This window comes from Balearica regulorum, chromosome 6, assembly GCF_011004875.1.
Source record: "Balearica regulorum gibbericeps isolate bBalReg1 chromosome 6, bBalReg1.pri, whole genome shotgun sequence".
In the NCBI taxonomy this organism is placed as follows: Eukaryota; Metazoa; Chordata; class Aves; order Gruiformes; family Gruidae; genus Balearica; species Balearica regulorum.
This window is the reverse complement of record NC_046189.1, coordinates 25,143,957-25,166,084: the sequence shown is the minus strand read 5'-3', so window position 1 is coordinate 25,166,084 and position 22,128 is coordinate 25,143,957. Positions and strand designations below refer to the sequence as shown.

At 50.0% G+C, this 22,128-nt stretch overlaps 2 protein-coding genes across 2 annotated transcripts in view; one reads left to right on the top strand and one right to left on the bottom strand.

The window, feature by feature from the left end:
* Positions 1-1,818: 1,818 nt before the first annotated feature.
* Positions 1,819-21,948, bottom strand: STK11IP (serine/threonine kinase 11 interacting protein). The gene is given in 26 exon segments (XM_075756861.1): positions 1,819-2,786; positions 3,110-3,336; positions 4,824-4,900; positions 5,377-5,461; positions 5,716-5,894; positions 6,086-6,183; positions 6,375-6,490; positions 7,911-8,405; positions 9,886-10,081; positions 10,864-10,974; positions 12,289-12,479; positions 12,661-13,026; positions 13,135-13,216; positions 13,519-13,686; positions 14,193-14,234; positions 15,344-15,433; positions 16,066-16,169; positions 16,354-16,483; positions 17,449-17,520; positions 17,722-17,829; positions 18,779-18,874; positions 19,181-19,255; positions 21,352-21,554; positions 21,664-21,731; positions 21,733-21,806; positions 21,808-21,948. Coding segments are annotated over 26 exon segments (3,720 nt in total). The 5' UTR covers positions 21,934-21,948; the 3' UTR covers positions 1,819-2,645.
* Positions 21,948-22,128, top strand: part of SLC4A3 (solute carrier family 4 member 3) — a 33,911-nt gene continuing 33,730 nt past the window's right edge. The window contains exon 1 of the mRNA XM_075756857.1: positions 21,948-22,048. The gene's annotated coding sequence lies outside the window, so the exon portion shown is untranslated. The remainder of the gene's footprint in view (positions 22,049-22,128) is intronic.

Below are 22,128 nucleotides of genomic sequence, written 5' to 3'. Positions count from 1 at the left end.
TAATGGGACCAAGAGGCTAGTGCTGAGCTGAGGGCACAGACCTGCAGAGATGCGGCAAGGAGCAGAAGCAAATGAGTAGTCACTTCTGCAGTAAAAACGGGGAAGAGCTTGAGAAGGGCTATGGCCAGGCACACAGCTGAAACCTTTGGTTCTGGCAGTCCACACTTTGTCAGGCCTCTCAACACATACACAGACAATGGCACAGCAGAGCAAAGGTGCAGCTCAGACAAGATGGAAAAAACAACCTCCAGGCATGGGCTTTCTCAACGCATCAGCTTATGCAGAAGAGACATCAATGAGCTGATCCTTTGACTCCAATTTTGACTCTTGCCCTTTGTGAAAAACACAGCTATAGAAGGTGAAGACAGAACTTATGCAAGCTCCTTAAATGGCAAGATGAAGACAAAAAAGCCTTACTGGTCTTTACTGGCTCAGCTCTCTCCAACTCCCTCCCCCGGACAGAGCGCTAGGTGCTGGCAGCGCTTCCACTGAGCTCACTCCTGTTTGCGATCTGAGATCACTCCAAAGAAATGGAGAGCAGTGGCCATATGCCCATTTAGGAAAAGGGGAGAAAGTGAAATATGTTGTGACATCTGCTTCAAGACAGTATAGATCTTGTCAATCAAGTCTCTAGAAGGGTAGATAAAAATATCGGCCACTGCAGGCCTTCAGCAACTCAGCTGCTTCTGGAAGTGACAGGAGAAAGTCTAATAGCACTGTGATTCCAAGAAGGTGTCCAATGTGCTGCAAAGTGGCCTTCAGACTACTACAAAGTATGGAAACTGAACTTCCCGCTCTCCTAAGGCTATAGGGATGGCATAGCTGGGTTTGAGCAGGGAGGGAAACTATTTTATCTGCCCAGGTGAGACTGGAGCAGGGGGACACTGTGGAACCCAGTCACCGCTGTTTTCCAGATGACAGAAACAGAAGACACAGACACCAACTTTAGGTTTGTGGAAAATTTGGGTGTTGTAGAGACTGTTACAAAGAGCTGCTGTACTCAGTATCCAAAGAAAAATGGGCATCAGGTCACTGAATGACAAATACATGTCTGTAAAGAAATCAAGATCACCTCGACATAAGATGGAGGTTTTGTCCCTGAGGATTCAGCAGTGGGAAAACTTGCCCTGAAACCATGGGTTGAACACTCGTAGCAAGACAGAGACACTGCTTTGGGAAAAGCAGCCATCAGCAAAGGTCCCTGCTTGGGGTATCAGATCCCACCTGGTAGCACCTTAATCTAACAGGTCCATTTCTGCTCACCCCACATGGAGCTGCGACTGCATCAAAACACCACACGCAGCACCTCCACTTGCTCTTCCCTGGACAGGTGACACAGCAAGCCCAGGCCAGGCAGCAGCATTTTTTTGAGCTGTAATTAACTCTGTGCAGGAGAAGCTGAGACAAGGCATAGCCTGGTACAGGGAAGAACCTGGGGTCAGGTACTCCTGCAGCCACAGCAGCAACAGCTCCTGAGGCGTGCCTCTGAGGGCCGGTACAGCCAGTAAGCGACTTGCTAGGGCTGGAAGCCCACAGGACGCTCACCTGAAGGCAACTGTCACAGGAGAACAACACAACTAGTACCTGCTGTGAGTCTAATCCTGTTTGGACTTTGTTCCTTGGTTGCTGCTTGGGAACCAGGCAGGTGGAGAAGATTGGTCTAGCAGCCCATCAGCACCCACCCTGAACAGGAGAGGGAAAACGGCTCAAACCCTGCGAGATGTTGGGGAACCCTTGAGGGTGCTGCAAAGCTAGTATGTGAGACCTTACAAAGACATTACAGCAGTGCAAGAGGATGAAACAAAGAAAATGTGACAATTCAATAAATATAAGCTTTTATTACAATAGAAAATAGTAAAACTCATGTTAAAATAGACTCTTGCTTTTGGACTGCTCAGAAAAGCCTAAGCCTCACTTTTACCTGCCAGTGCCCACCAGGGTCCTGACCCCTAAGCGATGAGCAACGGATTTCTGTGCTAAGAGCCTCACAGCTCCTCCCTCCCCAGTGATAGCGAAAGACTACAGCAGCAGAGCCGTGCCCCACCAGGCAGGTGGGTAAGGGCTCTCTGTGGGGTTATTAGTGCAACACGCCTCGTCCCCTTGTGCAATTGGGCTCCTGTATGAAGCAGGCAGCTTTAGGGAAGCCGTGGACAAGAGGGAGGGGGAAGAAAAAAAAAAAAAAATCAGCAGCAGATAACAGCAGCTGTTCTGAGACAGCTAGGAAGGCAGCAAATACACCTCCTAGAAAGACCGCAGCACCCAGCTGGCCTGCTGTTTGCCTAGTACCACTGCATGTCCCACTAAACATGCCCTGGCCTGGCTTCCCTTTTCCTTCAGTGACATTCCATAGGACCCCGAAGGAGACTAGCAGACACTGCCAAGTTAAAACTCTGTGTACCTTATGCAGTATTACAGGAAACACCCTCCACCTCCTCCCTCGGCCAGCCCAGTGAAAGTGAGTGACTGTTCAGTCTGGACCATTGTGTGCTTCCCTCCTCCTCACCAAAAAGGGCCAGGGCAAGAGCAGAGTAGAAAGCAGAGGCCACAGGACAGCAAGGTCAGATGGGAGTGAGAGACACTTGTGCACCATTGCCAGCACATCAGCACTCTTGACTCCGAGTCCTGCCTGCCTATAGCTGGCAAGCTCACTCCATTCCCTCATACACAGCCTTGCGTAGCTCAATGGAGAACATCTCCTCCCAGGGCCTGCGGATCCACTCCACCAGCTCTGCCAGGAGCTCAGGGCACTCTGTGCGGATGTGCCAAGTGCTCTCCACCTTCAGCACCTGGGAGGGAGGAAAGAGAGGGAGGTGGATGAGCAGGTCTAACCTCAAAGGCACTGATCAGCCCGGCGCCGCTATTCCCCAGGGCAGCTGCCGGCTTCTCCCAATTCCTAAGTGACATCCTCCTCCCCCTCTGCTGCCAGCCCTGGAAGTGTCCCTGCGTGACTTTCGTACAGCAGCAATTTGCTGTGCTCCCCAGCCTCCGTGGAGCAAGGCCCTAGGTTAGGATGGGAGGTGACAGCCCCAAGACACTCTTGGCAGGAACAGGATCTGAGCATAATCCAGCCCCCAGCATCTGGTGTGCCCCATGACCACCTCCTGGTTACCTCATCATAAAGCATCAGCTTGATATCACAAGGACAGAGGCGATAGGTTATGACATTGCTAATACTGCTGATCGGCTGCTTCTCCTTCAACTGGACATTGCTCCTAGGAGGTGTTTCTGCCTCATGGTCTTCATCCAAGGAGGGATGCACCTGCCACTGGTGATTCTCCTCCAGCAGAAACAGCATGCTTCGGGTGCTCAGCAGGGTCACAGGGAAAGCAGATGCCCCTAAAAGGGATACAAGGGAATATGAGAGGCTTTGCTGTCAGCCTGAGTCACCACAGAATCAGCTTTGCTTTCCATTCCTCCCCTAGGGAAATCCTTTCCAGCAACAGTAACTCGGTGAACAGCCTTATCCAGCCTCCTGGCTGAAGAGGGGGAGCAGGGTAGCTAAATGTGTCTGGGCTTAACCAGCTTATCCAAGCTTGTTGCAAGAACACACATAGGAAAGACCACTGCCCAGCAAGCCTTGTCCAGCCTATGTCCTCATGTGAGGCAGGAAAAGACACTTGAGTTCTTTGACCTCTTAAATATCACTTGACTACTTAAAAGTCAGCAGCTCCAGCTAAAATGATGCTGTTTTCTGGCCTGAATTAATGTGGCTGCAGATATCTGATGGTTGGAACAGAGAGCACGCACCTAAGTTCAATACCAAGTTGTGATGCATCATAAGTATGGCAGGAAGCAAAGTAGTTTTGATAAACAGCTGATTTCAGTGGATGCAAATGAAAAGCACTACAGCTTGGGAATAAGTCAGATGTGCAGAAATAGGGAACCACTAGCAGAACTGGCTGAGGTCATAGGGGATTACAAGCTGCTACAGCAACATGTTGCTTTTCTCGTCACATGTCACTCTTGGGAATTAGCAGGAATGTCAGAAATGGAATGTATAATTAGTCCTGTCTTTTTGGCAATGAGGCCTCAGTTGGAACTGTGTCCAGTTTTGGGCAGCATAGTCTAAAAAAGCAGAAAACTGTAGAGTAAGAAAAATGCACTTCACATTCTCCCTCCACAGGCTATATGTTCAGCTTGAGGAGACCAATAAACATCCTTCCCACAGATTCCTTCTGATTCTCATTCCCTCATACCTCCCCAATGGTGAACAAGGGTGCAGGAGCAGTAACAAATTGGTCAGAATGTGATTAAAAGCTAGGTTGCTTTTTACAGCGTCCCAAGCTAAGACGACACTGGAATTGTTCAGTGAAGACTCAAATCCCAGGTTTAGCACATTTGGCCCTCAGCAAGCGCTGCAACAGAACTTGATGGGCTCCAGCAGTCTGCTCCTGTCCCACCATCTCAGGTTTCGGACACCTGCTTCTGTTGTCCCAAACAGAGGAGCCTTTCAGCTCCTCACACAAGCCAGCTGTGTGTATGACCCCTCAGCTTTCCCTCAGCTCTGGGCAATGATCCAGCCCTTAGAATGGCTTCTGAGAAGCTGGAGATTATCTGAGTTGTCACCAAGCCTGGTGTGCAAGACCAGCTGGTGCCTAGAGCCTGGACTTCCATGCAAGAAAAGGGCTGGGAGGCTCACTGGATATACAGGAAGAAGGATGCTGCTGTCCTACACAACACTAAAAAAAGAGCCCTCACCCCAACCCCATCTCGCTGCTGGAGCAATGGCCCAGCTGTTTTCCCACAGACTGTACACTAAAAACACAAGCATGTAAGCAGACGGCTCAAGGTGTGGGACACCTGGCCATTGAGATCTCCTGTACCTTGGATCAGGTAGGCCAGCAGGTAGAAGAAACAAGTGTCATCTGCAGAATCTGTGGTCTTGGAGTCCAGCAGAGGCCTGGAGGAGATACAACAGCAGGCTGATCAAGGAAGCACTGATTCCAGTCTAGGCTTGCTGTGAGCTAGCTTCTGTTCACTGTCCCCTTGGGAGAGGGAGGGACCCATCTCTTCCAGATGTTGCAAAATTCCTCTCTCTCTCCTGTTACTCTGCCTACCACATTGTCACCCAGGAACCAAACACTCCGTGCGAGGGAGGAGGCTGCCCTATGCCTCCCCCTTTTCCCCCCTCCATCATCTTCTGCTCAGGCTCCTCCAGGAGAGCCAGAGTTGCTCTGCCTGGCTCAGTCCATGACACCCCTTTGCCTGCTCAGTCCCTGTGCAGCAGGCACCTGAGCCAGCTGCCTTAAACCTGTAACGTAGGCCTGGCTGCCACTCCAGTGGGACGTCCTCCTGTGCTGCCCTCTTTTGAGGGCCACTGGACAAGTGGACACCCTCTTCTATCCGAACCCCCAACCTCTCAGAAGCTGTTCTTACCATAGCCAATGTTGTGGATTCATTTCCACAGTGGAGATTTCCTTCACCTTACTCCTGTGCTTAGCAGGCAGCTCTTGCATGAGATCTAAAGAGGGGAAGAAGGCAGGCATCTTTTATTGCAAGCCCAAGGGCAGTACATAACTGCTCAGAATGGTTCTTTAGTCTACAGAGAGGCACTGAAAGTTATGATGCCATTGGGGTTCCCCGCACAACTTTTTTCTGAGCTGGCAGGAAGTGAATTTCCAACATACATCCAACTACAGCTTGCCTGGTAGCTGTCCAAGAGCAAATCCTTGATATCCTCTCCCCTCCCCACCCCCACTACAGCTCTACTCTTACATGTCAGGGTCTGCAGAAACTGGTCGCAGCAGCTTTGGTTCCGGATCAGCAGATTGTAGGAGGCTTTTGGGTTCTCAAACTCCATTCGCAAACTCTGGTGGCAGAGTCCCACTTCCAGATGGGAAATATCAGCCAGGTAGTGAGAGTCATTCTTCTTCAGCCAGTCTGCAGGTTGTCCCCTAATCACAAAGCACAGCCCTCAGCTGCAGCAGGCTGCCCCATCTCCTCTCCCACATCAGATTACAGCAGGGGGTTTTGCCAGAAGAGCCTTTGCATGTCACCACACCTCCAGGGTAAGGCTAGCACAGGCTGGCACTACCCAGCACTCACAGCCTTGCTGCAGGGTCTCACTTGCCACCATTCTCCTCACCTGATAACACCAGTGACTTCCAGCACATAAATCTTGAGATCAGAGGCAACCAGGATTGAGAGAAACTCTCCTTGTCGGCCAAACTTCACCATGACCACCTAGAGCACAGAGATGGCGGGTCACAGCACTGGCCTGCCCCTTGCCAGCCCACCCATGGAAAGGACTGACTCAAACACACTTCAGCTCCCTTCACACCTCACAGTCTCTGGGATGCCACCCCAGAGCAAAACTTGCGGGGTGGCTAGAAGGATAGCCAAGGAGCTGTAGAGGTGGTGCTGCAGGAGCTCACCTTGAGGAAGCACTGGAACTCCTCAGCATTCTCCTCAAAAACCTCCATATCCAAGTACAGCTTCAGGCGATGATCCACAGAACGGAAGTCCCTTGTGTTCAGGATGCCATTTACAGCTGAGGAGAACAAAGGGTAGGATTGACACTCTGCCCACTGACCAGGGGTTGCCCAAGTATGCAGACTGGCACCAAGGCAGCATTGTCACCCCCTCTGCACACCTGCTTCCACCAGGTCTCTTCTCAAGACAAAGGGCCAAAGCGAGGGCTTTTCCAGGCACAGGTCTCAATGTGGAGACACGAGGGGACTCCATTACTCCAACACTTGCTTTTTCAGATATACAAAGCTTTGGTCTAACCCATCTTCAACCTACGCTCAGCTTAGTCGCTAGAGGACACTTTGCTGTCAGAGCTAGAAAGACATTTCTCATTTCAGCTAATGTCAGCTCAGGTCAACTTTCTAAACTCTGACTTTGACTGTAGTAAGGCTAAAGGGGACTGAGGAAGACACCAATAAAACTGCATAAGAACATAAGTAGGTTTGTCATGCAATTGTATGACCAAATAATTTATACAATAGCTAGAGAGTACACACTTCCCAGTGGAGCCTGTTCTCCACCAGAAACACTAATCAACTTCTCCTCAGCAGGAACTTTTTAATGGGCTTAGTTTTAAATTGGGACCTTGTGAATTGACCCAAAACAAGAGACTGCTTTACTTCTCACACTTCAAGTGTACAAGATTGAAAATGGCAATCATAAACACTGGTCCTATACCAAGTCATCTTCAGAGGCACAGCAGTCTTGAAAGGCTGGGGGAGATCTCTATCAAGAAGCTGATGGGTTTGAAAATGAAGACTAGACTGCAGTTGCAGTAGTCATTTGGTGGGCTGGACCATATAACCTCCATAGCTCCTTTCCAACTTCAGTTACTCTGTAAATTGCAAGCTGATGCCCAAGCAAAAGCAGCCCGCTACATCAGAAATCCAAGGCCCTTGTGGATCTCCCAGTAACTGCTATCTTGCACAATAGCACTCACGCAGCCAGCACGCAGTCTCTTTTTTTGGACAGGCTTTGTCATCTGAAGCTCACAAAGACTACTGAGGAAACCACAAGTAACTGTGGATCCACTAACCAGAAACACCAGCCTCACACTGCACTTCAGTCAGAGGATAAGACAGAGAAATTGTGCATGCTGTTTCTCCAAAGGTAATGCTCTAGTTGGTAGCTCACTGGTGCCACAGGAAGCCAGTATGTCTGTAACTGAGCAGTGCAGCTCCCAGAACAAGACCCTGTTACTCAGAGTCTGAGCAATACCGGGGATTAGGAGCTAACTCAGTTTTTCCTCCCTTCAGGCATGAAGATTGAACAGAGAGGGGCATGAAAAACTCTCCTCACAAGAACCATGGTCACTGCTGCTTGTGCTTGATGATCCCCCTTCCCCATTAAACAGGAAGCAGAGCACCCTGCGAGCACCAGTGATGAAGTCCCACACCAAGGTGTGCACACCTCTAAATCCTGCACAGCTCCTACATACTCACAGGGACTGAGATTCCACGTTTCCTCAGACTCGGAGTTCAAAGAAAGCTGGGAAGGAGTAGGCCCACGAGAACCACTGTAACGGTAGCTCCCCATCAAGCTGCCCCCATTGATGTCTGTGTGGCTGAGGGACAAGTACTGGCTCTTTGTGCTCAGCTCCTTCTTCCCGCAACCCCCATCTGAGCTGCGGGAGCTGGAATGGAGAGTGCCGTCATGCTCGCCACTCAGCTCCGGGGTCCTGGTGCTATTGCTGGTATCCATCTCTGAGCTGTCCTCCCCGCCGATGTAGAACTTCCCACTCTCACTGGCCAGGGCAGGTGCTTCCTCTGGGCCCTCTTGCTGGCTGCCTCCCTCCAGGACAGAGTCTGACAGGTCCTCACTCATGCTGTCAGGGCCAGCTGGCAAAGGTGTGCTGAAGCACACCTCTGAGGGCAGAATGACCACATGGTCACTGGAACAACTGGGACAGGCTATGGGCTCACCGGCTGCTGCAGCACCTGTAGGAGATTTTATCAGGGATAAAGAAAAAGCAGAACAGCTCTCTCCCAACAAGATTTTACCTTCCCCCCGCCTCCCACAAACCGGGAACCATCCCTTTCAAAGTAGGCCATAGTTATAGCCCAACTCGAGCAGCTTGTTGAGCAACTCTGTTCAGAATCACATCCTACACACCTCCCCTCCCACATCAACAAGAAATTCTGGATCAGTGCCAACATCCACCTAAAATAGCTCTGTTCAGATTTAGGGTGACCAGTGCATGCTGTAGTTGCAACTGAAACTGCATCAGGGCTTTGGCTCATGCCTTTCCTGCACTTCATGTCCACAAGTGCTCACATAGTCTTCGAGGCCCAAACTCATGACCAATCAATCCAACCTTCCTTAGCCACCTCCATCCCCAGCTTCGTTTATCCTCCAGCCAGCCAAACCACAAGCATGCTGTGCCCCTTCTCCAGCTGTCCTCATCCCTCCTGACCCCAATTCCTGATGCTTCACACACACCACAGCAGACTTCTGGCTGGATCTTGGGACTCCTACTACCCTTGCAGGGGAGAGAAAGTCTCCCAGGGTGGAAGAAAGTGCTGCAGCCAGGATAGCACCTCTGCCCTCACTACAGTTCTTCCATCCCAGGATGCTTCGTCAAATAAGCAGCATCTTCCAAGCTAAGGCTGGGCGCTCCCCAGATATAAATTGATCTTTGAAAAATTCAGTAATCAGGAGATGCCTATTTAGTACTAGCCATGCCTCAGCCAAAATACCACATCTAGTTTCAGACACCCAAAGAAAAATGTGGACAAAAAAGGGAAAGAGTACAAAGGAGACCAGCAAGAATAACTGCATTGTATGAGATGACTGACAAGCAAATTATCTAGGGAGTTGAGCTTATTAGTCTAGAGGACAGAAGACAGGACTAGTTGCAGGGGGAGAACAATGGCCCTCAAGTACAAGGAAAGGAATAAATCATTCCCCATAAGGGAAGCAAGAGTGGGCTTAAGATCACAGCCAGGGAGACTTAGGTTAGGGTTGTGGTTGTTTTTCTGATGTCTGACAGCCAAAGTTTTACCTGAGATACCGGAGAAGATTCCCCAGAAATCTCTGTTAGCAAATATGCTTTAGAACAAAGCGGTCTCTGTGGCAGAACTGACCACAGTTTCAACAGGATGAGAGACTATATGACCTTTAAGGCCTCTCCCAGACCAGATTTCTGTAGACTGTCTGCACCCCTATGTTCTCCCAAACCCCAGGCCACCCACAACAGGGGTGCTGTTTGCTTAACCTTAACACAGTGGCTTATTCCTGCTAGTGAACAAGGCAGGCTCGTCCCGGTCCAAGTGAGAGTACACCTCACAACAGGTTTTAATTCCAGTACAGCCAAGGCATCACCCTCTCCTATACTTTCCATGCTCTGCACCACAGCTGCCATCCTGGCAGTCTGCCTGGGCCTTAGCAAGCATCCTTTTTCCGGACACTACGTCCTACCTTGATTTGAGGCAACTAGGGTTTCCAGGATTTTGGCATCTCCAACCTCTGAAGGATAGGGGTCTTGCTGCCAGGGAGCCAGGGACTGTGAGAACTCCTGCTTACATTTCAGGCACTGGAGCTTTGTGGATCCCTTCTCCTGGTCCTTATTTTGCCGATTCTCCTCAACAGCTGGGGTCAACACTTCAAGGACACACTAAAAGTAGAAGCACAGGGAAAAGAGTGCTAGCAGGCAGCTATAACCATCCTAATAAAAGCAAGCCTCTGACATCAGCAAGTCTCCTCACATGCCTCATTACAGCATTTCAGAGTGCATGGCATGCAGGGCCATCCCCCAGCTAACAGAGTACAACAGCCAGTCTATGCAAGACTTCTCAAGGGCATGGAGCTTCACTGCAGAAGACACAGAGAACCTGTTTTTGCAGGTCTGTGCCTCATATCTACATATTGACAGGCTCTCCCTGGAACTCTGGTCTCAAAGGTCCCATCTATTTGTGCCTTCTCTGTAAAAACTTGTTTAAATCTACTTAAACAACAATACCTCCAGAAAAATACTTGGATTTGAGACCAGAGTCCCTACAGGAGCTGTGTAGACCAGAGCTGGTATAGCACTGATAGGGCAGTACAGGCTAGTGCATTGCTTGGCACCCAGGAAACATTATGTTGCACAACACGTAAGGATCACTAACGTTACTAACTTTTCTCCCCAAGAGGGAGAAAACAGCAAGGTTTTTTCTGTGAGAGTACCCTTTACGCTCCAGGAGCTCCACAGCCCATGGCCATCCTCACAGGGCGCTCCACAGGTCATTTGTGCAGCAGGAGAAATCCTGAGCTTACAAGCCAGATGTGGGCTGCCACAGGGCAGCAGATGTGCTTGTGCTCTGAGAACAGGGACCCGGTGCTGGCTGGCTTGAAGAGTTCAGCGTCTTCCAGTCCCACCACCCCCCTCTCCAGGCTTCTCCCTCCAGCCTCCCCTACCTGTAGACACTGCTCCGGGCAGTCATCGAGCACCACGTATTTGCGCTTCTGCCGGTCCTTGCGAATGTAGCTGAAATGCAATGTGAGGACAGGGAAAACTTGCTCCATGTCCTGCAGGAGACAGAAAACACCAATTCCAGAAAGAGGGAGGAGTATCCAATATACAGACTACATTTGTTTGCAACTGGCTGAAACATGGCCATGCAAGCCCTTTATTTAGTAAGCCCTCAGCAGCCATCCACAGCTGATAGCATTTGGGAGCCTGGTAAAATGAGCATAAATAAAGCTCACAAGTGCTGAGGAAAACAGTAAGTTTCAAGGTCCAGAACAAAGCATTTCAAAACAAAACACCTTTTCATGAAGGTCTTTCAGAAGAACATCAAGTCACAAAGATTCAAGAGGTACAAGGGCAGGAAGGAGAAAAAAAAAAAAAAAGAAGAGTTGGAGCTTTTGGAGAAAACAGTATTAGAAAAGCTTATGAACATGTCCATGCACACACTGAATGTTGAAATCCTACCATGAGGAAAAGAGATTTCCAAACTCCCTTTCTAAAGAACCACAAAAGCAAAATAGGGCTGGTAGTGCTAAATCATGCACCTAGAGAAGTATAACTGCTACCGGTAGCTTTCTAAACATCACACTAGGCTCAGTGCTGCACTGTCTAAGAAAAGTGCAATCCACAAACAGTCCTCCAAGGCCAGTGAGGAATGGATGGGAAGGAGGTCTCCATTTCATTTAGACTCCTCTGGAGAAGTCTCTCCTTCCTGTGCACTGGAACAAGTCCAGCCATTGTCTTTTTAACTGCAGCTTTGGAACAGAATTGGTGCTTGCTTCAGCTGTGCTAATCACAGGTACTCTAAACAATGCAGATGCTGCTAGATACACATGCATTAGGTGGAAGTCATGCTCAATCAATCAGGCTTTGCAGGAGCTAGGAAAAGACCTGCAGGGTACTCTGACAGAATCCCAAATCCAAAATGCTGGCCCACTGAAGGAGTAAGATGCCGACATGGTTCAGCCCCAGTCGGCAGCTGAGCACCACGTGCCGCTCACTCACCCCTCCCCTGGCGGGATGGGGAGGAGAATGGAAAAACAAAGGCAAAGCCTGGTGGGTTGGGGTAAGGACAGGTTACTGGGACAGCAAGGGAGAGGGAGACAATCAACAACAGTGCTGATAACAGATAGTCACAGTGGGTGAAAGCAATTTACCGATGGACTGGACACTCAGCCTGCCCAGCCTGTCCCGGAGCCTCATGAAACCCGCCCCTCCCCAAATAGCCCCCTTTTATGGTGAGCATGACATCATATAGTATGGAATAGCCCCTAGCCAGCTTGGCTCACCTGTCGTGGCTCCTTGTGGAAATTAACTCTATCCTAGCCAGAACCAGGACAGATGCCAAGGGCTCACACAGAGGCATAACTCACCATCCTCTTCCAGTTCATCTTGGAGGTCTCCACCTTCTGCAGGCATTTCAGCTCCAGCTTGTGGAGGACTCTGGCAGCCTTCAGTTCCACCTCAATCACATGCTTAGCTGTGACTCGCAGGAAGATCCAGTCTGGCTCTGGGTCCCCTTCACCTTCTATTTGGCTCACCAGTACCGGCTGGCAGAGGTCCACTGCCAAACAAGACACCATACAGGTCAGTACACACAGCAGGCCTTCAGACCTGCTTGGCCCAATTTCTTAGAATTCCCATAATACTGGGCAGCACGATAAAGCTTCAGGGATATCACATTTGATCCACTTATTCTGTCATCACCCAAGCCCTCAAACACAGCAGTAAAAGGACCTGTTTACCTTCTGGCTTCTCCTCTTCTTCCTCCCCCAGCATTAGCTCATCTGCCTCCTCTTCTCCTCTCTGTTCTCCCTCCTCAGGCTCATCCAGCTGTACTTCAGGCTCTTCCTCCTTCTCAGTATCATCCAGAGGAAGAGAGGATTCTTTCTGGGATACTTGGGGTCTTCCTCGCTCTGAGTCAGAGCTCCCACTCTGCAAGTCCATTGCAGCAGCTCTACCTGCTATCTCATCCGCAGAACGGCTACGGCAGATGACAGGTACTTGGTCATGCTCCTCCAGGTGTCTCTTGTACTGCAGCCAGTCAACACCAAAGCGATCTCTGAAGCTGTCCAAGCGCTTCATCTCCTTCTGATGCTGTAGAACCAGGCCTGCAGAGAGAAAACTCAGGAAGTATGAAAACAGTCACCAGGCCAGAGCACTCCTCTGACTGTGGGCAGGTCAGCTGCTGTGTTACTGAGGAAGAAGATGAGCCTCACCAGCAGAAAGAGGTAAAGTCTGGGGCTCATGTTCTGTGTCACTGGGCTCCGAAATGCTTGCTCTGCGCACTTTGACTTTTCCCTGGAACAAATGGGATAAGAATAGTTGGGAGGCACCAGAACAACCAAACCAGCATCTGAGGAGGGGCTCTGCCACGCTGCAGGGTTCATAGCTGTTACAGTGCAGAAGAACACACAAAACATTTGTCACAGTACATCAAGACTGATGTTAAGCCCAAGTCCTCCTAACACGCAGCAGCACAGAGGCTCAGTACCACGCAGTCAGTACAAGACCACATCCCACAGAACAAGGCTTTCACGCAGAGGCAGCCCCTTCGCCCAACATGCCAGCATCTTATCCACGTAGCTATCTCAGTCCCAGACCTTGCTTTTCTTCCGAGGGAGCCTGACAGCCATGTTCTCTGCTGGGGACTGACTGTCGCTGAAGTCTGCAGCACAGGAACTGTCCAGAGCACTGCGGTCCAGTGCCGTCTTCTCTGAGGTAGAAGTGTGGATGGACTGAGACACACTTTGCACAAGTCTTGGAAGGTGCTAAAGTGAAAAGAAGAGAATGCTGCCTGCTGAGTGTGAAGGGGAGACAAAGTAACCAAGCCACAACTCAGGCTGACAGCTTCACCACCCCTCACCCCAAACTTTCACTCTCTCAGTCAAAGTTATGACAACAGATCCTGCCTGGTTGACTGGATTGTTTATCACGACCACTCCGATTTAACTCAATCTCTGCCTTTCTTAAAAACAGCAGATGGGAAACCGGTAACTGTTTGTTTTGCTGACATGTAATTCAAACGTCAAGTACCAGATAGTACCTGAAAAGGAAAGGGGCAAGGGTCCCAAGTTCTGTCAGGCTGCATAGGACAGAACAAGGTACACCGGCCAGTCCCAAAAATCACTAGGAATCAGCATAGACTGAGTCAAAATGAATTTTGTCAGAGAGTAAAGGCAGTCCACAGAGATTTAACGGGACACATGACATGCAAAAACCTGTCAGAGTCCCCACTCCGAAAGCCAGTAAATCAGTTTACAGCAATTGTACTTACCATTAGGTCCGAGGAAGAGAGTGGCTCCCCGTCCAAGAGGAACTGTAATTAGAGACCCATTTGCAGTCAGATTCCATTTGGCTGGCACATACTCAGGACAACATCTGCTGACTCCTATTCCCCTTCAGGCCACCCTAGGGTTGGGATCCCTGGCACAAAACTGGAAAGACTACCAGAAACAACCCTGTTCCTGCCTATCCATCACTCCTTTAGTTGCAGCTACCTGACCTAATAGCATATAAGGCCAGGAGGGACCATTGTGCTTTTCCTGTTTACAGACTTTACAACTCCCAGAAACATATCCAAGACAGTTCACGGAAGAGAGACAATAGATTATTCTGCAGCAACTGTTTTGAGAGATACTCACTTTTCACTCTCCTTCTACCCTGAGTCTATCTAGCTTCCGGTAACTTGAGCTCAGCACAAGCTTGTTCCAAGATGCAGTTTGAAGACAATGAATCCAGCCATTTGCCACTAATATGAAGGGCAGACCAGCTCTGAAACACCTCTGACCCTTAGCAAGCAAGTTTACTTTGCTAAATTGCCAGAACGCTATCTTTGCCGGCTTCTTTATTTAAAATCAGATTACCAAGAATTGACCCAAGCACCAGAGTGCAAGTGAAACAGCAATGGCACCTAGCTGAGAGTAGAGCGATGGGGAGAAAGAAAGAGGTGGACATGGCTGCCAAAGGAGTATGTAATTAGGCAAGGTGTGCCAAGATGGTGAGTTCCTTCTTTGCAAAGTCCAGCTACACAGTCACTATCTAGCAGGAACCGAGTTAAGTTTTAGGACCATCAGTAAGCAAAACCGATGAAGTAGACAGCGAAGACATATTAAGATCTGAGGTCTTGCAAACCTGACATCAGTATTCAACTCTGTCTGCCCCAGCCAGCACACCACATAACAATTTAAGGATATACTACTCTACCTGAAAAAAAAAAAAAAATCCAAAACCAAACCAACCAACCGAAAACCCCTAACACCCCCCCCCCAAACCCAAACAAAACCCAAACCCACACAAAACAATCACCACTGTTACACCACTGGACTAAGTTTTCAAGTTTATGAGATTCTTTCCCCTCATTTGCCTGTGAACAGAACACCCTACACCTTCAACAGCAGGGGCAGAAGACACGTGGCTAATACTCACATTGGAGGAGGCTGCCCTGGGAGACAGATGTACAAGGGTTGCCGATCGGTGGTTTTGATGGAACCATAACGGGTTTCCCTCTAAATACAACTGGGTGGGGGAAAATGGAGAAATTATTATTAGAAGCAATATTCTATACCCGGCCTAATCTGCCTGCAGGCTTCAGACTTTCTCTCTGCCTCAGGAAATATCCTTGCAGTGGAACAGTGATCAAGTAGAGGACTAAGCTTTTACAGTGCTTCCTGAAATTTGTTTGGCAAATAGAGAAGGAAATTTAAAGTACTTCCTACTCATGCCCCTAAATCATTAGGGACTTTTTCAGTACTGACTCTGAGAAGTGTTGAGAGAACAGTCCTTTGCAGGCTATCTTCCTTCACAAGCACTATAGCGCAGTTATCTGACTTCAGACTTCTCTGAACACACAAATCCACAACAGGATTAGGGGAGGATCTTTACTGAACTTGACAGTGTTAAAATCAGAAAAGGGGAGCAAGGAGGTAAGGATGAATATATGGAAAAAGGTTAGCTTGAGCAGGGTTACCAAAAAATGAAGGCTGACATACAGATGTCTCTCCAAGGCTCCCCCATCAGCTTCCCACATTAAAATTAAATGCTCAAGAGTTGAATTCATCTTTCAAAACTCTCTTCTTACCACAGTCTCCACCTTGCACCCCCTCACCATGGCGTCTCTAATCTACCAACCCATCAGGCTTTGTGCTTACTTTTTTTACACAGTGCAGAGTGGACAATGGTGCCAACTGGGCATGTTCCAGCAGCAGGTTATAGGCCACATCCAGGTGCTGCAGATTCACTAGCTGTTCAACCCCTGCAAATGAAGCAAGAAGCCATCAGCACACTAGAAGATATAACTTAAGAACCTCCTGCCCACCCCTCTCCCCCAAAATTGAACACTATTAAAAATAGCTGTGCCCAAGACTTCAAGTTCTGTTCCTCCTCGAGGAAGAGAGAAAGGCCTCAAACTCAGAAACGCTCCTCCCTTGCGGGCTCACCATTAATGCTGTCAAGCTCATTGTTGCGCAAGATCAGAGTCACCAGCTTGGATCGGCTGAAGATGCCAAGGTTTGGCACCTTGGACAGGAAGTTGTAAGCCAGATTGAGGTACTCTAGTTCTGTAAGGGTCTGTTCAGAGAGAAGAGCAGGATCGGGTCAATTGGGACCTTAGCTCAAAGCCTGATTCTGGACTCAAGACAGGGCACTAGCCCCTACCATTCTCTCCATCCCACTATCACCTAACAAGTGAGTTTCTCAAGGCCATTTCTGCAACAAGACTTCAACATTCACATTTGGAGTGGTTTGTCTAGTGGCACTCAGCATGATCTAACTGCTGGACAAAATTTGCTAGAAGCAGCTTTCTTCTTCCTCATCAATGGAGCACAGGAAGGGACTGGACCCCCACCTCAGCAAAAGGACTGAACTACCAAAAGAAGACCTTTCTTACCTTTGCAAAGATGATGGTGAATTATACACTGTAAGACCCACTAACTCCACGAAAAGCTGTTTCATAGCTTCTCTCAAAAGAAACAGATCTAGCCCAGTAGAGCATGGACTTCATTGCCATTCCCCACAGACGCACATGCCACTGTGATGGATTACCGCCTTTCTAAAGTAACTGACAGGAGATTTCTGAGAGCAAGAAGGAAATGCTACTGGCAATGCGAACAAACCGAATAGCAAATCTCTACAGCCCATACCTGTCTACGTAATTCCCACCTACTGCACAGATTACAGCAAAGTCTCGGGCACAATGGAGTGCACACTGCATGTGCGACTGTATGTATCGCTGTATTTATTACTTGGCCACACTGGAGTGCCAAGCAATACATACAGTGATACGTGCAGCTAACTTTCCTGTCTTAGAGCGGATGAGGAACATCACCTTCTCTGCCTCAGTGGCACAGGGGCTGCACATACAGGACAACAGCTTCAAGGCTACAAGCACTAGCTCTAAATCACATCCCTGCTGGGCTATGTCTCCAATTTCTTCTGTTATACTTCACCTAGCCAGCACATGGTCAATGATTACAGCACTTTAGCAATGTCCTCTCCACACGAGGAAACTCTGGTGCTCAGTCCAAGATACTCACCGTTAAATAATGCTCACAATCCTGGATCTTGTTGTGACTCAAATCCAGGACTCTCAGAGCATTCAATAATTGCTGAAGGACAAAAAGATACTAGATCAGATCCTACAAACGTCTCCATTGCAGCATGGAAACCCCGTCCTGCTGGGAGAGGGCAGCAAAATTAACACTGCCCTCCCACCCACCCAGACCCAGGAGCATCAGTAAAGGAGTGCCCAGTTCTTGGCTATGATCATCTCTCTTTCCCTCAGTCATGCAGGAAGGATGCCCACTCACCAGCGAGTCATCCAATGTAGTGATTGAGTTATAGCTGAAGTTCACAGTCTGCAATTCCAACCACGGGAGAGCACAGCTCAGATCTCCACCACATGCTGAAATGATTTCCTAGGAAGAAGTGAGAAGCCGTTCCTTGCTAAGTACTAGCTGTTACAGTAACAGCAGATGAACACAGGAGAACAGCCAGTCTAGAACAAGGCTGGCATATTGTGCTTTACACACCCTGCCTTGCCTAGAGTGACAATGACTTATGTCACCAGTTCATGTATTTGGAAGTGGTGGGAATTCCATGGCTAGATACTTACAAAGAATGGGAAATGCTTTTGCTTCCTACACTTGGAACAGTGGCATCAGTTAACCTAACACGTTACAATTCGTAGGTTCTGAGCACAAAGATTCATGCTAACAAAACCTTTTTCAGCCCTCCATCAAAGCAGAAGATACACACGCCCTGGCCAAACAACTTGTGCTCTGGCAGACAAAAGAAGCTCGCAAAGCACTCCCTACCAGCAGCCCCTGTTCCCCAGCAGGCAGCAGCTTTTGTGCCACAGACAGAAGCCCAGAGCCCCACAGCTACCACAGGCCATGCAACTCAGTTCTCTGTGGCTGGAGCTTGCCTTCACGTCTCAGAAACCTGCTGGGCACCAGTGCAGATAAGACACTGGGGCACTACATTCCCTCTGACAATCAGCTCTAATTTAAGTCTGGTGAGATACAATGAAATAAACCTTGATCAGCTGCAGGCCTTTGAACATGGAAACAGCCCGGCACACAGAACAGTCAGACCTAACCAATACGAATATCGACCAGAGCCAGAAATTCTCAAGCAGCTAAAAAGGAGACTACAAAGCACACGTGTATCCAACCAGGGGATACTTAAACACTGTTAGAGTCAGGAGTTGGACCCCAGAACAGGGAAGGGAGAAAAAGCCACATACAACATGGATTGATAAAGATGGTTAACCCTGTCTCCTATATCTTCCTTGTGGGAAGGGCTGTAGGGTCAAGACATCCTTCCTCCTGCAATTTTCCCCACAAGCTGTGTAGAGACACTCACCTCCAGTGTACTGATACATTTGCAACAGGTTAGAGATTCCAGCTGAGAATAGACAAATCGCAGTCCCAGGAGGCAGTGTGGAGGGACAGACCTCAACTGCAGCAGTGAAGAGAAAGTAAGGACAACATCAAAATATTACAGTGTAAGAGCAGCTGCCATCCCAGGCCTATCTCTGCAAAGGATCTGCCATTTCCATGCTGGAGCCTCCCTCCTTAACACTCCAGCCTTTGCTCATTTCCAAACTTCACCCCAATGAAGTGTTGCAGGAGTTTAGACGTAGCCTTCTAGGGAAGCCACAAAAGCCTACCCAGTTTTTAGGGGTGAAGGCACTCTGCAACCACAAACTAAGCCAAGAAAAGCCAAACAGCAAGACTCAAAGCCAGTTCTGCCTCTTATACCTACCTCCAGATGCCGGAGGGACTTGAAAGGGAAGATCTTCACAGCAGATTGCAAAACACAGTTTGGAACATGAACGAGCTAGAGAAATCAGAAAAGAAGTCTCATGTCAAGCTTGATTTGTGCTGCAGTACTGCCTTCCTGATGCACCAACTGCAGCACCTTGAACACCCTCTCCAGCTCAGGTGTTCACTAACAAGCTCTCCCCCAGTGCTGGTATCAGCACTGTCTCCTGGCCCCACAGTTCAACAGGGGTCAAAGAGAAAAGCACGTTAGCTAGCACAACAACCACGGTCTGCCAGACCAGGGAGCTCCTTTTCTTCTCCCCTGCCCACACAGCTTCACCACTTTCAGAACAACAGGGAAGTCTGGTAGCTGGATTCCCTCCCCATCAGCCACCACTAACAAATCTACTGAATAAAGACAAATCTAATTGTTGGAGCTATGTTTATTGAGCAACTGAGCTGAACTAGCACACTGGTGGGCTGCATGCTTGTGCATTTCACTAGAACAGGCCAAATAAGGCAAATCACAAGCAGATACAATGGAAAACAGAGTTGGTCTCCAAGACACTTAACATTAGATTGAGGTACCTGCAAACCTCCTCTTTGCATTCTGTAGTGCAGCCACAGGCTCTTTCACCACAGGATGCTTAGGCTGTGCTCATGTACCACAAGGCAGCTTATTAAATCCAACTTCCTATGCTTTCTACGCACAGTGCATAAACAGTATTTCAGACAAAGAGAGTAATAAAGTAGCTAACGTTTCCACTGCAGACACCACAGTACAACTGGAGAGACCATCTCTGCCAGCTACATCCACATTCACGCAGAAGTGACTCATCAGGTGCAGAACAGACATCCCAAGGCCTCGTCACCACTACTGCTTCCACAATTACAGCCCTGACAGCAATGAATCACTGCCCACTGCCTGCCAGCACTAATGCGGCATGTTGAACAGGACCATTTGTAGGGGAAGCTTGCACTGGGAGGCTCTGATGATCAGTTTTAGCAGTCTATTTCAGGTGCCATCCTTGCTCTCTGTCCTGACTGTCCCCTCTCCCTCCACTGTCTTAAGAAACCGATCAGGCTGATATAAATGATTAGTTTTTCCACACCACGATGGATAGCTTCCCCTTCCTTACAGGCTTGTTACAGAAGGAACCCATTTTTTGGTTAACACAAGCACTCACCACAACATCCTCCTGACTGCAGCGTCCCTCCCCACCTCCTCCTGCCAGGGGACCCGTGTTTCTCCACAGGCTCTGAGCCCCACTCCAATCTCCACCCTCAGCACACTGCTACAAAACCCTCCCAACAACACTCAGATAATCTCTCCAATCTGTCTCATATGGAAAACACTTTTAAAGACATCACAAGCTATTGTGCTCAGCCACAACACCTCCTGAGCACCACTGTGGAACCTAAGAATAGCTGTTAATTGCCCTTCCCCTTTCAGGCCCATTTCACTTCTACTGCCCTCCTAGCAGTTCTCCAGTGCCAAATATAATCATATGCAGCCTCGTAACCCATGCCAACTTTCAAAACGCCCTCTGACGAATCCCTAGCTCCGTACTTTTATCTTTATTACGGCCTTCTTAAAATTAATGAGGACGCATTACTAGCAATGCCCCATACCGTGAAACAGATCAACCAGAACCACTGCCTGGGCAGGCGCATGTAAAATTCAGAAATAACGAGCAGAAGAGCTCAGTGTAGTGGATGTATACAAATTCTAACTACTCTGCTCAAACACCCTGGCTCTGCTGCCTCGTGCAGAGCAACCATCACTCAGGGAGCACTCAGCTGTGCTCGGCTGCTAGATACTGCCTGAATTGCTCAAGCATTTCAGGAAATAATCATTTTCCCAACAACGTCAACACCTTACCAAGGTCAGAACATAATTAACCCCTGCTGCCCCTGTTCTTCACTCTGAAAAACTTTCCGCTTAGTTGCACGGTTGATCCTAGATGAAGTAGCTACACACTATCATGCTGAACTACAACTCCCTGCAGCAGCCCTGCGAGAGCTACCCGACCCATGTAGCATGCGCATAAGACGGGGTCAATGGGCACCATGAGAGGCCGGTCTGAAGCAGGCAGCTGTGCCTGCCCCCTCCACTGGCCGGCCTTGCAGTACCCCTGGCTCCTCACATCCCCAGCCACGGTAGGTACAGACCTTCAGGGAGTGAGTCTTCTGCAGGACGTCGAAGAGGAACTGTGCCTGGAGGATGGCGGCGGTCTCGGCAGGGTGTGAGGGCAGGGCCACGAAGCCCCGGTTCTGGTTGCGGGAGCCCAGGTGCTGCTCGAAGACCTGCGTGAGGTGCTGCAGGGTCGGGGTGAGCAGCGTCAGCGTGCTGGAGCCGTCCAAGATGAGGTCTCCTGCAGGAAAGGGGAAGGCCGGGCCGGGACGTGAGCGCTGCGGCTCCCACACCGGAGCCATCACACGGCCAGGCCCGGGCCAGCGGAGCCCGCGGCGGCCGCCACTCACCCGCGTCCTGCAGCAGCCGCGCCAGGCCGCGCACCAGCGTCTCCGCCGCCGCCATCTGCGGTGGAGGAGGCCGAGGCGGCGGAGGCCGAAGTGACCGCGGCCCGGCCCGGCCCGGCACGGCACGGCAGAGCCTGGCACGGCACGGCCCGGCTCCTCCCGCGCCGCCACCGGCCCCTGGCACTTCCGCGTTACCACAGAGACGCGCCCTTCCGCCTCACCAGCGAGGCAGCCGCCGCAGCTAGAGCGCCGCCGCTTACATCCGGTTGCCATGGAGCCCGCCCCAGCGTCCCCCTCCCGCCCGGCGGGGCCCGCGCCCCCCGGCCCCCGCCCCGCCGCCCCGCGCCGCCGGGGGAGCGCCCCGCGCCGCCGCCCCGCAGCCCCACCGGTAAGCGGGGGCGGCGGGCGGCACGAAGCGGGGCGGCGGGCCCGCGCCGTGCCTTGCGCAGGGCCGGCGGGAGGCCGGGG